At 44.9% G+C, this 20988-nt stretch overlaps 1 protein-coding gene across 1 annotated transcript in view; it reads left to right on the forward strand.

Moving 5' to 3' along the window:
- The window catches only part of LOC134932309 (src substrate cortactin-like), a 141018-nt gene that overhangs the window by 18023 nt on the left and 102007 nt on the right, over window positions 1-20988 (forward strand). The window contains exons 2-4 of the mRNA XM_063926623.1: window positions 11689-11772; window positions 16007-16080; window positions 17944-18073. Coding sequence (XP_063782693.1) covers window positions 11689-11772; window positions 16007-16080; window positions 17944-18073 — 288 coding nt within the window. The remainder of the gene's footprint in view (window positions 1-11688; window positions 11773-16006; window positions 16081-17943; window positions 18074-20988) is intronic.

Genomic DNA, 20988 nt, shown 5'->3' on the forward strand with positions numbered 1-20988 from the left:
AGGGTCGGCAATGACTGTAGGGTTTCAAAAGTAAATGACCAACTTATGGGATGTGTGTACTTTTTTCCAGGGTATGCTGTGCATTCAACCTCTGGTTGTTCCGCCTACAGTGCCGTGGGACTTGTGTTAGTCCTGAAAGCCCTTCAAGTTGACCATTTGAACCATTTATTAAAATGGATCATAAATGATTTTTCTACTGACTACGGGGTCAGCTGGAGGAATATCAGACTTGGGGGCATTGTCACGTTGTTCCCCATTTCTGATTTTTTTCTTTATCCAGATAAACCAGTTCTCAGAACTAGATCTGGGTATCTTCCCAAGGTGATGACTAAGTTCCACCTTAACGACGAAATTGTGATCCCGGCTTTTCAGGTTCCGGACCTTTCTGCGGGAGATGCATCGCTGGACGTGATTCGTGCATTAGAGAGCTATGTGGATTGTACCAGTGCCATCAGTAAAGCAGATTCTCTCTTCATCCTCTATGGATTTCACAAGAGAGGATGGCCGGCTGGTAAGCAGATGCTGGCAAGATATCTTCAGATGACGATTTCAGAAGCATATTCTCTAAGCTGATCTCACTATTCTGGTTAATGTCTCTGTTCATCTACTTGTAAGGTAGGTCTTTTTTGGGCAGCACAATGTGGTGTTTAAACAGAACACGTATGTAAGGCAGCCATATGGTCTTCCGTTTACACATTCATTAGACATTATGCCTTGAATACCTTTGCCTCTCACAATGCTGAATTCGGACAAAGGATTCTCCTGTGCATCAGGAGTGTCCCCACCACTAAACTGCTTTGGGAATTCCCATTGTTATCCTGTGGATAACCTGTGGACCCTGTCGGAGAAATATACGTTATGGTAAGAACTTACCGTGGATAACGGTATTTCTCCTAAATCCACAGGTTCCACATGGATCCCACCCTGACGCACCTGATTTGAGGATCCTTTTACTCACTAAACCTCTTCCTTCTTGTACAGAATGGTATACATGTGTGTTCTTCTTGCCTGATTAGGGCTCTACATGATGCTCCTGCATTCTGCTTTGGAATACAACTGATTTGCAGGAGCCAGTGAGCGGGGATATATGGACGGGCCCATTGCATCCTGGGAGGCCGGAAAGCTTTGATTGATTGGTACCAATCCGCTGACGCTCCATCATATCCCATTGTTATCCTGTGGAACCTGTGGACTTAGGAGAAATACCGTTATCAACGGTAAGTTCTTACCATAACGTATATTTCTACATAGTATTTTAAAAACACCTTGATAAATAGGCCTATAAGTATGATATACTAAGACAAATAAAACAAGAGTGATGGGGAAAAGCCTTAATGGGTGGATAGGAGCAATGTGAAAACATCATCATTGCTCTTGGTTCATGTGCTTAAGCCAGTCGTGGGAGGAATGTGAGCTAGCCAACATGTGATTTCAGAGACCAATCCTCCAGGATACAGGAGAGAGATTGACAGCCGTTCATAGTCTTGCTGGTGCTTAGGGCCAGTGAGTTATGTAGCTGTGGGGGAAAGTAGGCATTGTGCTGGCACTGCCCACGGAAACATCTGAGAGTCTGGACAAGTATTCTATGCTAGTTTATTTTCATGAGATGTACATTCATAATAAATACACTGACACGGACTATTCTAACACACAAAACCACTTCCTGAGAAACAAATATTATACTTAAATAAATATTTCATTGCACAAATGAGAACAATAGAAGAGTATAATACTACAATTATTACCTGGGCACTTTGATCAGGTGCATCTCAGCACACCATGTATGGTACAGTCTAGGCAGACTTTTCAGGACTAGAATTCCAATCCAGCTTTATTTAAATTGTCTATAATATCATATAACTGCATTTTTAAAGCACCTATTCAATAAACATAAGAAATAAGTTCTAAAGGTCAGAGAATAATAATCATAATACAGTAGGTAGTTTGAATTGCATCTGTATACAAAATAAAAGTTGATGTGTAGTTGTACTGTGCATAAAGTCAAAATTGACAACTTTCTCAAGGATGCATGCAGCTACAGTAATTTAACAGATACTTCATCTGATGACGATGGCGCATATACCGACCCCTCAGACACTGATGCAGATGCTTCTGATGGAGAATCCCTGACTCAAGTGGATGTTCCTGACCTCAGGCTGATTCTTCAAATTGATGATGACGAAGAACTCCCGGCTACCTCTAAGAAACCAGATAAGTTAAAGCGTCAGAAGGTTACTAAGTTAGTCTTACCACATTCTGACCATTTAATTGACATACGTCAGGAATCCTGGGAATATCCAGGAAAGAAATTCTCCCTGTCCAAAAAGATGCTAGCTCGTTATCCCCTCACTGCAGAGTTAAGCAAAAATTGGGAAACACCGCCGCCGATGGACTCACAAGTCGCATGTGTGGTGGTTTCCTCTGCTCTGCCTGTCACTACCGTCACATCTCTGAAGGAACTGACGGATAAACGTGTGGAGGGTTGCTTGAAGTCCATTTACACTCTGGGTGGAGCTGTGCATAGGCCTACTATTGCGGCCTCTTGGGCTGCTAAAGCTATAGAGGCCTGGGTTCAAGAAGTTGAAGTAAAATTACCGTCTAATTTTCCTGATAATGCTAAACAGTGTCTTTATTACATTGTTACAGCCTCTCATTATATTCAGGAGGCGGCATCTGATGCAGGTATCCTTGCGGTCAAAGCGTCTACTACGTCTATCCTGGCTCGCCGGATCCTCTGGTTGCGGTCCTGGTCTGTAGATCTGAACTCGAAAAAGACCTCGGAGGTTATCCCTTTTAAGGGAAACATTCTTTTTTGGGAAGCTCTCAACAAGATTGTCGCTGACTTAGCATCTGCTAAGACTGCATGTCTACCTAGTACTATTCCTTCGGCTTCGAAGGCTAAGAGTACTTTCTTTCGTTCCTTTCGACCGCCAGGTAAAGCAAAGGGTCAGGCGTACCTGAAACAGGCTCGCACTTCCAAATCCACTAAGCCCAAACCTAAACGCGCCTGGGCTGCCCATCAGCCTGCTGCCAAAACAGACAATCCTGCTGCATGACAGGGTGGGCCTCCCCTTGGGCAATCCCAGGGTGGGAGGCCGACTTCTACGGTTTGCTCAGGTATGGTCACAGACCACTTTGGATGCCTGATTAAGGGATGTCGCCACTCACGGATACTCCATCTCTTTCAAGACACGTCCCCCTCGCCAGTTCTGCTCAACAAACGTCCCTTCGGATCCGATAAAAGCAAAAACTCTCCATCTGGTGGTACAAATCCTTTTGGACACGGGAGTGGTAGTGCCGGTGCCTCTGGCTCAGAGAGGCAGGGGGTACTATTCAACGCTGTTCCGAAACCAAATGGATCTTCCCGGCCGATTCGCAACCTCAAGTCTTTGAACAGATTTGTGAAAGTCTCCAAATTCCATATGGAAACTCTTCGCTCTATTGTTCTGGCCTTGGACCCCAAGGACTATATGGTATCCCTGGACATACAGGATTCTTACCTGCATATACCTATTGCAGTGTCGCATCAATAATACCTGCGGTTTGCTATTAGCAACCTACTTTTTCAATTCCAGGCTTTGCCTTTTGGTCTGACCTCGGCTCCTCAAGTTTTCACCAAGGTCATTGTGGTCATGACGGTCCTACTCCGCCGTCAAGGTATCAGGATCCTGCCGTATCTCAACGTCTTGTTGATCCTGGTTCTCCTTCGTCATCTGGAACTGATGGTCAAGTTCCTGCAAGCCCACGGGTGGCTCATCAACTGGAAGAAGTCTTCCCTGGTTCCTGCTCAGAGCATGGTGCATCTGGGAGCACTATTGAACACCCACAAACAGCGGTTGTTTTTGTCTCCAGAGAAGGTCTTGAAGCTTCAGGACAAGATAAGATGCTTCCTTTCTCGCCCACGTGTGTCAATACACTCGGCGATGCAAGTACTAAGCCGCATGGTGTCAGCTTTCAACATGGTGGAGTACACTCAATTTCATTCCCGCCCTCTGCAGAGGATAATTCTCTCCGAGCGGGACGGCATGCCTCACCGGATCAGGTCTCACATGATATCCTTGACTCCGGAGGTCCGTATGTCACTGACCTGGTGGCTGCAGGACCAACAACTGAGCAGGGGTCATCCATTCTGTATCTCCAACTGGTTCCTTCTGACGATGGATGCCAGTCTGCGGGGTTGGGGTGCGGTGTTGGAGCAACACTCTTCAGGGTCGGTGGACCAGGGGGGAATCTCTCCTCCCGATAAACATTCTGGAATTGCGGGCATTGTTCAATGCGTTGACACTAGCCCTGCCTCTAGTACAGAACAGGCCGTGTTCAAGTACAGTCAGACAACGCCACCACGGTTACGTACATAAATCATTAGGGTGACACCCGAAGCCGCAAAGCACTGATGGAAGTGTCAAAGATTCTTCGTTGGGCGGAACGCCATCTGCCAGCCATAGCGGCAGTGTTCATTCCAGGGGTCCTAAACTGGGAAGCGAACTAACTCAGTCATCAGGACGTACATGCCGGTGAGTGGAGCCTGCATCCGGAGGTCTTTCAACTCTTAGTGGACCAGTGCGGACTACCAGATGTAGACCTCATGGCATCTCGACACAATCACAAGGTTCCGGTCTACGGAGCAAGGACAAGGGATCCTCAAGCAGTATTTGTGGATGCACTGGCAATTCCATAGAACTTTCTGCTGCCATACATGTTCCCTCTGGTGTCACTTCTGCCCAGGGTGATAAGGAAGTTCAAGTAAGAAGGAGGAATACTACTTCTAATCGCTCCAGCGTTGCCCAGACGGCATTGGTTCTCAGACCTACAGGGTCTCTTGATAGAGCATCCTATCCTGCTTCCGCAGCGGCCAGACCTCCTCGTTCAGGGCCCTTGTGTCTACCAGGATTTGGCCCGGCTGGCTTTGACGGCGTTGCTCTTGAAGCTTCCGTACTGAGGGCCAAAGGTTTTTCGGACACGGTCATTCAAACTATGTTGAAGGCCCGTAAACTGGCTTCTGCTCGGATTTATCATAGGGTCTGGAATTCTTATTTTGCTTGGTGTGCAAATAACAACAACAATTATGATGCATACAAGTTCACTACTGCCAAACTCTTGGCTTTTCTGAAACAGGGCCTGGACTTAGGCCTTTGTCTGGCCTCCCACAAGGTTCATATTTCTGCCTTGTCAATATGGTTTCAGAGAAAACTTGCGACTCTGCCTGATGTTTATACATTCACTCAGGGTGTTTTACGTATTCAACCTCCCTATGTCCCGCCTGTGGCTCCTTGGGATTTGTCGGTTGTTCTGGAGGCCTTACAAGAGTCTCCGTTTGAACCTCTTGAGTCTGTGGACCTTAAATGGCTTACTCTTAAGGTCTTGTTTCTGCTGGTTACTGCCTCTGCTAGACGGGTTTCAGACTTGGGTGCCTTGTCCTGTCGGTCACCCTTTCTGATTTTTCATTGTGACCATGTGGTTCTTCGAACTCGCCCTTGTTATCTACCTAAGGTGGTGTCATCTTTCCACCTTAACCAAGAGATTGTTGTTCCGCCTTTACATCTCCAGGTTTATCCTCCAAAGAGCGGTCTATGGATGTGGTACGGGCTGTCCGTATTTATGTGAAGAGGACAGCTTGTCTTAGAAGATCTGATTCCCTCTTTGTCCTGTTTGGTTTTCACAAACGTGGCTGGCCTGCTAACAAGCAGACCTTGGCCAGATGGATTAGAATGGTGATTGCACTTGCTTATGTACAGGCTGGTCTTCCAGCTCCTGCTACCATCAAACCCCATTCTACTCGGTCTGTTGGACCTTCTTGGGTGGCCTGCCGTGGTGCGACCCTTGAACAATTGTGCAAGGCGGCTACGTGGTCCTCAATGAACACGTTCATAAGGTTCTATGCCTTCAATACTTCCGCCTCCCAGGATGCCTCCTTTGGACGCCGGGTTCTTGTGCCCGCTACAGTGTGTCCCCTCCCACGAGGAACTGCTTTAGGACATCCCCGATGTTATCCCTGTGGAACCCCAGTGTACCCCGCTGCAGAAAAGGAGATTTATGGTAAAAACTTACCTTTGTTAAATCTCTTTCTGCGAGGTACACTGGGTTCCACAGGGCGCCCACTCTGACGCACTTAGCTTCTTTGGGTTTGTGTGGCATTAGCCGCTGATACCTTCTCCAGTCGTGAGAATGTGGTGTATGTGGCTACTAACGGTTGTCGTCTCATTTACCTGCTACTGCATTGGACTGGTTAACAAAACTGAGCTCCTGTGCACGGAGGCGGGGTTATAGAGGAGGCCGCGCTAAGCATCCTGGGAACAGTCAAAGTTTTTAGCCCGTTGGTGCCTCGGATCAAGATCCAACTCTACACCCCGATGTTATCCCTGTGGAACCCAGTGTACCTCACAGAAAGAGATTTAACAAAGGTAAGTTCTTACCATAAATCTCCTTTTCCCAACCATAGAGATAGATGATTTTCTAAAAGCACACGCACAAATGGTTCTAAATATACTTCACAGTACATAACTTTCTCCTCGGAAGCGATTTCTAATAGGTCTCTCAACGTCCCATAACTGCTGGAAATCCGGAGAATCTCAAGCAGACATTTCCCACAGTTTTTGGTATGCCCTCTAATTCGAAACTTCTGGGATATGTAGATATGTTACCGACAACCTGGTGAATTATTTACACCTGTCACCAGAATGGGCACTCTTTGGCATCTTACCAGATGATCAAGTCATATCAAAAGGTAGTAAAAAAACTACTTCTAGCAGGAAGTGCAGCAACACGCAAATTCATACTACAAGTGTGAATTTGCCCCAAACCTCCGTCATTACTCTTATTTAAAGCTAAGCTGTTTTACCTTTTTTGAATGTAGTTGGTGGAAGTGGTACTAGAGAGTGACAGAAAAGTGAAAAAAAAAATGTTTAAGTATGGGAGAGTTATATAGTAACGCTGTCTACATTTGTAAGATCACAAATTTACAACTCCCTAACTAATACTTTGTGGTGTATGATCAGAATATCGGGAGGTGATCCACCTATTTCCCTATGATACCTATCTTTTGGGAACTGTGGGGGGAGAGGGGAGCTGAACACAGAAAATATTTTTATTTTTATGTGTCTCTGTCTCAAGTGTCTTTAACAAGAGATCCTTGTTGTAAATGATTGAAAACTGGTATATTATAATGAATTCAAACGTAACACAGGATCCTTGCATTTTATTGTAATTCCTTGTAATTGAATTTCTAAGGAAAACAAAAGACACATGCAGACTTTAGATTTGTATAACAACTTTAAATGTATTGTACAATTACGAAAAATTCTATACAATTTTTCTCCTTCTATACTATGATGATGGCATGACACACTGCTTCAATAAATAAAAAATAAAACAATTATGTAGAAACTGCAGTTTCTGCATAGTTCAATGCATTGTTTCTATGTACTAATAGCCTAAAGCAGGAGATTTCCAGACATTTTCTACAGAAGGGTAAAATATACGGGACTAGGGGGGTTATTCAGGTTTGTTAGCAAACCAAAAAAAGCACATTAATAGCCAAAATATGTTGCACTGCAGGGGGAGCAGATGTAACATGTGCAGAGAGAGTTAGATTTGGGTGGGTTATATTGTGTCTGTACAAGGTAAATACTGGCTGCTTTATTTTTACACTGCAATTTAGATTTCAGTTTGAACACACCCCACCCAAATCTAAAGGTGGGCATACACTATGCAATTATCTGTCAGATAATCTGCCAGATCTGGCTGGTTGGACTGAAAATCTGGTAATGGATGAGAGCAAATGACAATCGACCATTTATTCTCTAACATTGGAAAAGGGACAAAAACTGTAGTTTTGTACAAATTGGTTAAATCAGTAATTTATCCAATTTGTATGAACGTCAGGTTTTGTTCATTTTCCAGTGTTTAAAAGCAAATGGTCGATTGTCATTTGCTCTCTTCCATTACCAGATTTTCATTCCAACCAGCCAGATCTGGCAGATTATCTGCCAGATAATTGCATAGTGTATACCCTGCTTAACTCTCTCTGCACATATTACATCTGCCCCCTGCAGTGCACATGGTTTTGCCCATTAATGAGCTTTTTTGGTTTGCTACCAAATCTGAATAAGACCATATGATCTGACACTTATGTACCAAACCCAAGGCCTTGATAATTGACACCATCTTCAGATGGTATAAACCGCTTTAAGCCTATGGAATCATAATCGCAGGAGAGATATCTTCCGGTCTCCCTCCTGCAGCCTCCGTGCAGATACAGATTATGACACTGTGCACATGTACAGTTTTCAGATTCCCCAGTGGAGTCTTTCACAAATGTGAAAAACTCCTCCAATGTGCCAGGGAAATTACTCACAGGGACATCAGTTATCATTGTCACTGCATGTGAAGTTTAGTACATACTATAGCAAGGATATTTTAATTCAAAATGAAAATATTATTCACAGTACAGATTGTTAATAATCAAGGCAATGTCCTGACTATTAATACATAGGACTGTTAATCTTTAGCAAACCGACCTTACCATTCTTAGCAAAATAATGGGAACAAGAGCAATAGCTTCTAAATTGTCTTTGACCAATGCTTTTACACTAGAAGTTAGCAGTAGGTATCAGGAATATTATTTTGATGACACCAGTATAGCTGCACATACTGTTTCACTTGCTACAAGCTATGTTGGTGGCAATTGTAGTTTGGCAGATAACGTGTTTCGGTTTCTTCTGATGTCTTTCTTCTGTTTATTTCAAAGTTGATGTAGAACACAAAAGTGTAATTGTTTCATACAGGGCCTGTTCTAGATCTTGTGGCGCCCAGGGCGAAAGTTTCCTGCGCTGTCCACCTTCCCCGGTAAAATTGAGGCATGGCCTCTTCATAGGGAAGGGGCATGGCCACAGTTATCTCCATGTACTTGTGCCCCCCCTGTAGCTGTGCCCCCAATAGTTGTGAGCCCAGTAGTTGTGCCCCCAGTAGTTGTGATCCCTGTAGCTGTGCCCCCAGTAGCTTTGCCCTCTGTAGCAGTGCCCCCCAGTAATTGTGACCCCAGTAGCTGTGCTCCCTGTAGCTCTGTCCCCTTTCTGTGCCCCTTGTAGCTGTGCCCCCAGTAGTTGTGCCCCCTGTAGCTGTGCCCCCAGTAGCTGTGCCCCAGTAGCTCTGCCCCCTTTCTGTGCCCCTTGTAGCTGTGCCCCCAGTAGTTGTGCCCCCTGTAGCTTTGCCCCTAGTAGCTGTGCCTCTGTAGCTGTGGCCCCTATAGCTGTGCCCCCAGTAGTTGTCCCCCCAGCAGTTGACCCCTGTAGCTGTGCCAGTGCCCCAAGTAGTTGTGCCCCCTGTAGCTGTGACCAATGCCCCCAGTAGTTGTGCCCCAGTAGCGCCACACACACACGCAAAAAACACACACACAATACTTACCGCACCTGCTGCGCTGCCCTCCATCTCCGGCCACGGCTCCTTTCTACTATGGGACAGACGTCATGACGTCTCTCCCATAGTAGTGCTGCACAGACACTAGGGATAAATTATGACCTGTTGTGTCAGTCAGCGACGCCAGCTACAGCGGATGCCCACTGTGCCTGCTGCAGCCGGGGACTGGGGATTAGTATGCGGCTCTTGCTGCAGCGGCGCCCCAGGCAAAAAGTCTGCTTGCCCATGGCAAGAGCCGCTACTGGTTTCATAAAATGTGCTGCAAAAATGGGAATATCAACTTTTAAGGTTCCTAATCAACATCACTAAAATTCGTTATTAGGGGTCCGATAAGGCCGCCTACTATTCATCAAACTCTGAAAACGTAAAGTTTACGTAGTTTCTCTGTGAGAACAAACACCATTTTCGGATGGAGCTGGTTCTCAGAGTTTTTGGATGCATAGAGGGATCCCTCCGCCGCCTCCTCACTGTGTGACCAGCAGTTGTGCGCATTTGTGATCTCAGGTCACACAATCATTGAAGGCGCCAATGGGTTTTGTAATCAATGCTGCTACTAAAGTAGCAGTGTAACTGATCGTGGGGACATCTGTCCCTGCACCATAGCAATGTTGCATTTCTCTAGCGATAAGTATCCCCCACTGCAACTCGCAGCCAAACCATAACTGGACATTTCGGTGCTACCCCAATAATTAAAACAGGGGCAGTGTGCACCGAGGGCGCGCATCAAAATATAAGGGCGTGGCTTTATGGGGAAGAGGCATGGTCACATAGTATCAATTCATATTACACCGCTCAGTAGTCTCCATTATTCAAATTACGCCACACAGTAGTGCCACTTAAACACATTACGCCAGGTAGAGCCCTTTTTACACATTACATCAGGTAGAGTCCCCTTTTACAACACAAGGTAGAGTCCCGTTTTACACATTATGCCAGGTAGAGTCCACTTTTACAATGCCCGGTAGAGCCCCATTTAAACATTGCACCAGGTAGAGCCCCCTTTTACAAATTATGCCAGGTAGTGTCCCCTTTTACACATTGCTCCAAGTAGAGCTCCCTTTTACACACTGTACCAGGTAGAGCCCCCTTTTATACACTGCGCCAGGTAGAGCCCCCTTTTACACACTGCACCAGGTAGAGCCCCCTTTTATACACTGTGCCAGGTAGAGCCTCCTTTTACACATTGTGCCCGGTAGAGCCTATTTTACACATTGTGCAAGGTAGAGCTCCCTTTTACACATTGCGCCAGGTAGCACCCCCTTTTACACATTGCGCCTGGTAGTGCCCCTTTTACACTAGGTAGAGACCCTTTTAAACATTACGCCAGGTAAAGCCCCCTTTTACACATTGCGCTAGGTAGAGTCCCCTTTTACAATGCCAGGTAGAGCCCCTCTTACACATTGCACCAGGTAGAGCCCCGTTTTGCACACTGCACCAGGTAGAGTCCCCTTTTACATTTTGCGCCAGGTAGAGACCCCTTTTACACATTACGCTAAGTAGAGTCCCCTTTTACACATTACGCCATGTAGAGTCCCCTTTTACACATTGCACCAGGTAGAGCCCCCTTTTGCACACTGCGCCAGATCCCCTTTGCACACCGCGCCAAGTAGAGCCCCCTTTTACACACTGCGTACAGCCTCCTTTTACACAATGCGCCAGGTACAGCCCCCTTTTACACATTATACCAGGTAGAGTCCCCTTTTACACACTGCACCAGGTGGAGCACCCATTTACACATTGCACTAGGTAGAGCCTCCTTTTACAACAGGGGTGCCTTTCACCCGTCTCTCTGTTCTTCTCCTGCTGCGAGCACATAAGAGGATGTAAGGACTTGGGAGGGGTGGAACATAAGGAGGTACAGGATGCTGCAGCGTGCCACTGCCCAGCTGCCTGTGTGCACAGTAGCCGGGCTAGTACGACGGTGGAGGCGCAGCTGTGCGGGTGCTGCTGGCAGTGCATATGCGCTGTGTGCCAGGAACCGCTAGTTACTCGCAGCGAGTTGGTGCTTAATCATTGTAACCGATGATGAATAGGCCCCTAAATGGCTTTCTTGAAGGAAAAAAAATATGTTAATCTTTATAGCCCATATCCATAACTCTAACCACATACAGTATGCAACATGATCAGCTTTTGCCAATGTATACAAGTAAAACTGACCAATAGAATGATTGCTGTCATATTGTGTCTTTAAAATTTTTCACAGCGCAATGGCATCATTACATCACCCATCTGAGCCCACTGTAACAAACGCAATACAATTTATTTTTACATTAGATGTGGAAAGCAGCTGTGGGTCACAATGTGTCTGTGACTGAAAATGCAGCAAGTGATGACTGGGAAACTGATCCAGACTTTGTGGTGAGTCCGTAACTACAGTATATTTAATGTATGACAATATAGGTAATTCATGAAGTGAGAAAACAGGTGAGGTGCAGTAATATTTCAGCTTTGGTCCTGCAGCGCACATCAATTTGTGCAAGTGGTGCAGATTCCCACCAAAGTGAATAGGTGTACTTAGAGAGACTGAAGTGTTTGCAGTGTAGCAGAGGTTTGCACAGAGCGTGTGGAGTTGAGCATATTCCTTTTAAATTGTGGAGCAGATACAATGGGGCCCCTGCTTTTGCAGAGTAGTACATTTTAATAAGTTGTATTCCTGAAAAGGCATATAGAGGTAGAAAGAGACTCTTATTAAGGGCATCTCAATATGCAGATAGGCACATGACCATTTTCACTCTCTAAAAGGAAACAACTCAAAATGGCAGGCCCTCAACCAGGGCGCTTCTAGACCAAGTACAACTCAGGGCTGAAAAGTCCCTTTGGCACACTCTTTAAAAAAGAATAAAACCTAGAATTCTTTTGTGTGTACTAAATAAATATATACACCTTACTTATATGATGGTTTCTCTGCAACGTTTTACCTTTGAAGAAATTGATCCTCCCTGGGCAGACAGTGACTTCAGTCAGTATTCACTATGCATGTAGGAGATCACATGATCCGGAAGATGCATATTTGTGTAGGAATAACACCAATGTCATCATCATACAACAAAAGTTTAACTAGCTCCATGTCACCTTCTGCAGCTCCTGGGTCTGAGTGCCCAGGAGCTGGCAGCGTGGAGTTCGCCTTAACAGACAGTGGTGCAGGGAGACTGTGGCAGAAACCCCTAGCCGCAGTGCCCAAGTCAGAAGCCAACATGGGTGTGTGCCACTCTGGGACTTTCTTCCTCCGCTGCATTATGGACTACTCCCCCCCCCCCCCCCCCCACCCCCACCCCCACCCATTCAGGACATAGACCGCTTACATGGGCGGCCCAGGTGAGCAGTCTATGTCCCAGAGCAAGGGGTGGAGGAGGTAGTCCTTGGGGGCAAGTTCCATAGCGGCATAACCTTATCAGCTTCTGCACGCGCCTTTGTCAGCCAGCCTACCCCTTGAGCCATCTCTGGCCCTCAGCATGTTCTATAAATTAACTGCTGGGACCAGAATGTCCCTTGCTGCCACTTGATCCAGCACTATACCCAAGAGTCTTTATTCTTGGACATTCACTTGCTTTTACGAAGTGCTCCATCAGAGTGCTGTGCCTCCTGATTTACAGTAAAAGCCAAGCTTTTACTCCGGTCTACATCTTTTGTACCCAAAACGTTCTGTACAATGGGGGTCATTCTGAGTTGATCGCACGTAGCAACTTTTTGCTGCTCGTATGATCAACTAGACGCCGCCTACGGGGGAGTGTATTTTAGCATAGCAGGGCTGCGATCGTTTGTGCTGCCCTGCTATGCCAAAAAAGTTTTGTGCAGAACAAGACTAGCCCTGCAGTTACTTACCCTGTGCGATGGATCCAGCGACAACCGCCCTCCAAACGCCTGGACACGCCTGTGTTCAGATCTCCACGCCCCGAAAATGGTGAGTATCCGCCCCGGAACGCCTCCCCGCTGTCAATCTTCTTGCGCTAGCGATCACTTTCTTCTTTCTTCTGGTCATTTCCCGGCGACGGCTGACGCTAAGCAGCGACGAGCGTGCACATTGCGGGCGCCGCGCATGCGCATTTCTGACCCGTTCGCACCGCAACGATGAACCACAGCATGCAAATGGATCGGAATGACCCGCGATGTTTCTGCCACGTTTGAATATTTGCTTATGCTCAGTCAGGCTTAGAAATTGCTAAAGTATCCACTAGTTGCCCTCATAGCCTAAATACTATGTTTATGCTACATTATAATCTATTTCAAATATGGCTAGATTTCCTTTTGGGTGCTTCATTCGGGATCAAAATGTGATCAAAAGCAATCGGGATCCCGACGGTCATTATACCAATGTCGGGATCCCGGTCATTAGATTGCCGGCAGGGGGGGGGCAAGCGCAATACAGTCCCTTGCAGGCTCAATGGCAGCCTTGTTCGCCACAGGTTCTAGTCTCCCTCTATGGGTGTCGTGTACATCACAGAGGGGAAATCACCTACCTCGCCAGTATTCCGCTGGCGGTGCCCCTGGCGGGATCCCGGCATCGGTATTGTGACAGCCAGGATCCCATCCATCGGTATGCTGACTGCAAACCCTTCATTTAAGATTGCTGCTGTTTAGAGACCCTTCCTCACTGATGTATAAAGTAGTATTTATGATTGTTAAAATCAGTACCACTAAATCCACTGTGTTTATTGATATGAGTTTTAATGCATTAGAGTATTCACATACCATCATTTGGAACACATATGAGTTCTCATCTATTGTTGAGAGTAGAGCAGAAACAGAACATACAACAAAGACCTGCAGGTCTGATCACCAGTTATGCTCAGAGACTCTTAATCACTTTATGTCTGGAAGGTGTTACACCTTTTAATGTCCAGATTAAATTTCAATTTTGTGGAAGTATCAGTTTAACTGGGAATAACTTCTTTTGCATTTCTTATTCTACCCATATGAGATGTTATTTAAAAAAAATATGTATCCAATGGGACAGGTAGGACTTTTAGGGGTCTATGTACTAAGACTTGAAGAGAGATAAAGTGGACAGATATACAAGTAACGTGTTAAAATGCTGTTTAGCAGTATATTTTGCATAAAATAAAAGTTTAGAGTAATGGAAAGTGAATATACCTGAACATAACTGTTCCTGATATTCATTTTATTTCAATGTTAAAGGTTAAATTCAGCCAAACACGAATTTTAAAGGTCATTGCTATCAGGGAATATCATTGCCATGAAGGGGTGTACTTGATCTTCAACAATGTTTAGGTGCAGTAAGTAGTATGTGTCAAATCTACATTCACATGAATGGTATGACACAAGGTTTCCCAGCAGAACATTGCCCAGAGCATCACACTGCCTTCAGTGGCTTGTCCTCTTCCCATAGAGCATCCTGGTGCCATCTATCCCTAGGTAAATGGTGCACACACACCCTGCCATCCACATGTAAAAAAAAAAACCATGATCTCTCAGACCAGGCTACTTTCTTCCATTGTTCCAGTTTTGATGCTCACGTGGCCATCGTAGGCGTTTTCAATGGTGGACATGGGTCAGCATGGCCAGTCTTACCGGTGTGCAGCTCCTCAGCCCCTTACAGAGCAAACTTTTATGCACTGTATGTTCTGTCACCTTTCTATTATAGCCAGCATTAACTTTTTCAGCAATTTGTGCTACAATAGCTTTTCTGTTGGATTGGGCTAGCCTTTGCGCCCCATGTGCATCAGTGAGCCTTAGGTGACCATAACCCTGTCGCCGGTTCACTGGTTGTTCCTCCTTGGACCACTTTTTCGTAGGTACTAACCACTGCATACCGGGAACACCCCACAAGACCCGCCATTTTGGAGCTGCTCTGACCCAGTCATCTAGTCATCACAAATTGGCTCTTGTCACAAATGCTCAGATCCTAACACTTGTCCACTATTCTTGATTCCAACATATCAACTTCAAGAATTGAGTGTTCAATGGCTGCCAAATATATCCCACCCCTTGACAGGCGACATTGAAATGTCAATCACTTCACCTCTCAGTGGTTTAATGCTGTGCGTGGGTATGTGTGTGTACTGCATGTATGAGTGTGTGTATTTATATATATATATATATATATATATATGTGTGTGTGTGTGTGTGTATATATATATATATATATATATATATATATATAAAATGTGTGCGTGTATATGTATATGTATGTATATATATATATATATATACACTTTCATGCCAGAGTCCTGGAGGTGTGGGGGAACTCACCCCAGACAGCAATATAATGTCTTCTCTTACCCATGGCTCTGGCTGGTCCGTGACTGTGTTAGAAAGTAGCACAGTGCTGCTTGCTTACCCTCCCCTACTACTGGTGGTCAATGGGGGGCAGAAACGGTTACAGCACTGGTGTGTAGAGATCTACTGGTCTGCAAAGTTCTTCTGCTTGGAGAGGGATTGGTTTTTACAAACAATAGAAAGGATGTTGGCTAGAAATTGAGTTTTGGGTCCAACTATGATCTCCAGGGGATCTCATGCAATAAACAAAATATAAAAATCACCTGTATGAAATTCTGCAGTGTAGATGATAATGATAATCTGCAGTTGCTACAAGCATTGTTAGTTTTTGAATAATAATGCATCTCTTCTTTAGAATGACATCTCAGAAGAGGAACAGCGATGGGGTGCAAAAACCATTCAAGGATCTGGTCGTCCACAGCACATAGAGTGAGTCAGCTACTATATGTACACATTATGTTAAAGAGGAAGTTTTTCTATTCTCAACACTCACAATTTCACAATCAGGACATATATTCAGAGAAGAGCAAAAAAAGGTGGTTTGCACATTGGTAAATCTAGGTGGGGCAGAAGCAAAATGTAGAGAGTAAGATTTTGGAAGGGGTGTCTCCTAACTTGATTCTTATTTTTTATGTAAATAAAAACCTACCCAGAATTTGTTCACTACATGCAAAAGCAATCAATATTTTCCCTGCATGCAAAAAAATAAATACATATGCACTCCTTTCATTGTAACAAGATTTCTTTTGTTTTTTTCTTACACACAACTCTGAATCAGACCAATTTTATCTATTCCCCCAATCCTGTTTGCCAAAAAAAAAAAGACCAGTTCCTTAAATAGCAAGGCTGTTGTGTGCAGCGTCATTTATCTCTGTAAGTGGGCAGTGTAACATACTTGCAAAAAAACGGAGAATACCAACCTAGGTTGGAAGGGCGCTTAGTGGGGTGTGTTTCCAATAAATAAATAAATAAAGCAGCTACTTATAATAGGTTAGTCACACCTAGTAATAGATACAGACAAAAACCAATGGAGGCAGCGCTAAACCAGACGGATTGTCATATAACAAAACATTTACTTAAATTAAAATTGTAAATAATTAAAAAACATCAGGTTAAAAATTGATTCATAAATGATACACTGTAACCAAAATGCTTCTCGTCACCGTATGATTGCATACCGCATCACGCCTGTTCCAAATAGTTCTCATAGGACCAGGTAAACTTTGCAAGTGGACATAGATGGTTTCTTAGGGCTGACAGTACAGTCCCAGGAACGGTATATCTCACTTCCAACACTGGAGGAATATCAGTCCCAAATTAATGAACTTCAGAAAATTGGGGAGTCCTTACCAGAATTCCGGTGGCTTTTGGGAGAGTTCGATCCTTTAGATGGAAATCTGTCCAACAATTATTGCATTACCGGTCCAGTGATGGTTCAGGCAGCGGTCTCTTTTTCCAGTGAATTGGGGTGACAATGAAACATACGCGGTGAATCAATTTTTAACCTGCTGTAATTTAATTATTTACAATTTTAATTTAATTAAATGTTTTGTTATATGAAAATCCTTCTGGTTTAGCGCTGCCTCCATTGTTTTTTGAGTGTAACATACTTGCCTACTTCAAAAATAGTCTCTCTGGTAAAAGCCCGGAGAAGAGATCCAGGTGGCCTGTGATGGGAGTGGGGGACTATTTATGTCATTAGGTCTCCTCCCCCTCTTCGCAGAGCGTAATTCCAGGTAGTTTTCTCCACTACCATGCCCACTTCACTGAGGAAGTGGGAAGGATGTGAGATGCTGATTTATTTTATTACAGATTAACAGAATTTTTTTATTGTGAGTAATTCAATACTATTCACACAAGGGTCATGTTACATTATAGGGGGTATATTTACTAAAGGTTGATTTTCAATGATTTTAAATTGATAAAAAATGTTCTAAATTAGTTTTGTGTTTCAGGGGCTATACAACACATGATTTTTTTTCTTTTGATTTTTAAAAAAAATGTTAGTACATGTGTTTTAGCCCCAGAAACACAACAGCAATTTAGATCTCCATCTATTTAAAATCTCCTTTGTGTGACTATACCCTAGATGTAGAATAGTAAACAATTTACATAGATCTATTACCTTGGACCAGGGATGAACATTCAAAGACAAGTGTTTCAATATATTAATAGGCTAAAGAAGTGTTAACTGCTAAATAACATTAAACAGTATATATATATATATATATATATATATATATAATGTAGTCTATCAAATATTCTTCACTCATTGTTGCTTTTCTCCACAAGTATAAATAAACTGAGAAGCAGTGTCTCTAAAGAACATGAGCAACTAAAGAAGAAAGAGTTACAGGATAGTCCAAAAGCATCTTACGGATATGGCGGACAGTTTGGAACAGAGAAAGACAGGATGGATAAGGTGAGTTAATATACTGTATATACAGGAAATTTTAGTAACATGGAATACAGAAGGGAGACCGGCAGACGGGATGCTGGCTGTCACTATACTGACAGCGGCATCCCGTTAGGCGGAATCCCGCCTGCGAGTCAGTGAGTCCCCTCATGGACAGGTTAGATTCCCACTCGGGTGTGGGCGTGGACCCATCACCCTAGTGGGAAAACGGGGCTGCGGTCAGCATTTCACCAGCTGTCAGGATTCCGGCATCTGTATCCTGAATGCCGGGATTCCGCTTAATATAATGAATAAATAAAAAGGCTGACCAATTTTTGTCTGTTTGTTTATTTTAGATAAAAAAATTTTTAGCATTTTTTGTAAGATCTGCATTATGGCAACAACCTGACATTTGCCTAATGTTATGATTCCAGTACTCCTGACCGGAGGAGATCTCATGGCAATGGTCAGAGTACTGGAAGGGAATGCTGGTTATGGGAGCGGGAATAGAAAATAGCCCCTGGCGCCCTAACTCCGTTGTCTCGCCCGTGCTGTCAGAAATCCCCTGCAAGACTATGGTTGCTTGAGCCCATGGCAGCCGCGTTTGAAGGGCGGATTAAGTCTGCCCAACTCCGATGCCCCCTCAGGTCTTAATGGGAGACACAGGGAAATCCGAGACAGGGTGATAACAAGGGGCCCTCTGACTAAACAACCAGGCCAGGGGCTACAAGCGAACTGACAAAACCTAAAGTATGTGCGGAAACCCGCCAGGGAAAAGGACAACCAAAATCCACTTGTCCAATACTCCTACCCGGCACCGCCGGATACCAGAGTGGACCTGTGGAAGCGGAACCCACCGCAAAATGCACCAAAACATAAATAATAAATAATAAAGCGGACAAGCCGCAACACACGGCAAGGCCGTGACTCACGAACACCACTGGATGTTATAAGGTGATTAGTCAGGACTCCAGGAATTAGATGACAAACTTCCGAGTTCAGAGCTTCCAATACTGGAATGACCGGATACAGCAAGACTGGAACAGACTCTCAGCAAACAAAGACAGCATGCAGGAAGCTATTACCGGCGTCTGTGAGAAGCCCTGGGAGTGTATTTAACAAGGAGTCCTCTAATCAGCTGCCAAAAGGCTGATTAGAATAAATGCCGTGCAGCTGCCTTGCTGCCCGGCCAGAGAGCAGGAGAAAACATTAACCCTTAAAGCCTAGCAACGGGGAACACGGTCCGCCAGTGGCGTCCCCGTTGCTAGGGTCCGTGCGGCTCAGCGCGCCCGGCGTCCAGCGTTGCCAGGGAGCCGGCGGCTGTTCGCGTACGGCGTCCCTGGTTGCTAGGCGCCGGGCCGCACCGACGAGCGGACCCCGGCGCCTAACAGTACCCCCCTCTTGAGGAGGGGTCAAGGAACCCCTAAAGCCAGGCTTCCAAGGAAACTCCCGAAAAAATGCCCTCTTGAGCCTTGGGGCATGAAGATCCTTATCCAGGACCCAGGACCTTTCCTCTGGACCATAACCTCTCCAGTGAACCTGAAAATAGAGCCGGCCCCTGGACAACTTGGAATCGAGAACCTTCTCCACCAGGAACTCCTGTTGCCCCTGTACATCCACTGGAGATCTTCCCTGAGAGATCTTCCGAGGAAATTTATTGGAAGAAATGTATGGCTTCAACAGGGAGCAATGAAACGTATTACCAATCCGAAGAGATTTTGGTAAACGTAACCGGAAAGCAACTGGGTTAACTTTTTTAATGATATGAAATGGTCCAATAAATTTGGGTCCCAACCTAGCTGAAGATTGTCGAAGTCTAATGTTACGAGTCGACAACCATACCCTATCTCCCACCTTAAAACTGCAAGGACGTCGGAGCCGGTCAGAAAAATTTTTCTCTCGAAAGGCCGCTTTTCTGAGAGCAAGGTGCACTTTTTTCCAAATGGCTCTGAGATGGGAGGTTAAGGTTAGCGAGGAAACTGAGGAATGTTGAAAAAAAGAATTAGCTCTGGGGTGAAAACCAAAAACTGAAAAGAATGGAGACACGTTGGTGGAGGAATGACAAGAATTATTGTAAGCAAACTCCGCCAATGGAAGAAACTCGGACCAATCATTCTGGAGTTTAGCTGAATACAAACGCAAATACTGTTTCAATGATTGGTTAACTCGCTCGGTTTGCCCGTTGGACTGTGGGTGGTAACCAGATGTTAATGATAATCTCATCTTTAATGAAGCACAGAAACACTTCCAGAATTGTGCAATGAATTGTGGACCCCGATCAGAAACAATATCAGTGGGCAACCCATGAAGTCTGAAAACATGGCGGAGAAACAACACTGCCAATCCTTGGGCAGATGGCAGTCGGGGAAGGGCAATGAAATGAGCCATCTTGCTAAAACGGTCTACTACCACCCAAATGACTCTGCACCCAGCTGAAAGGGGAAGGTCCACCACAAAATCCATGGAAATATGAGACCATGGCCTGAGAGGGACATTCAAGGGCATAAGTTGCCCGATAGGCAAGGAACGGGGAACCTTATGCTGTGCACAAACCTGACATGAAGAAACAAACTCCTTAACGTCTTTAGAAAGACCAGGCCACCATACTGAGCGGGAGACTAACTCCAATGTCTTAGAGATCCCCGGATGCCCGGAAACTTTGTTATCATGGAACTCAGTCAAAACGGTTGCTCTCAAGAACTCAGGGACGTAAAGACGACCAGCAGGAGTATTTCCAGGAGCTTGGTGTTGAAGCTGTTTTAACTGGGTAAATAAATCTTGTGTGAGGCCTGCCCAAATGACTGAAGATGGAAGTATGGGAGTAACAGGACTGTTATCATGAACCGGAAGAAAACTGCGTGACAGAGCATCTGCCTTGGTATTCTTGGAACCTGGCCTGAAAGTTATAATAAATTTGAAACGAGTAAAGAACAAAGCCCAAC

The sequence above is a fragment of the Pseudophryne corroboree genome, chromosome 6 (genome assembly GCF_028390025.1).
Source record: "Pseudophryne corroboree isolate aPseCor3 chromosome 6, aPseCor3.hap2, whole genome shotgun sequence".
NCBI lineage: Eukaryota > Metazoa > Chordata > Amphibia > Anura > Myobatrachidae > Pseudophryne > Pseudophryne corroboree.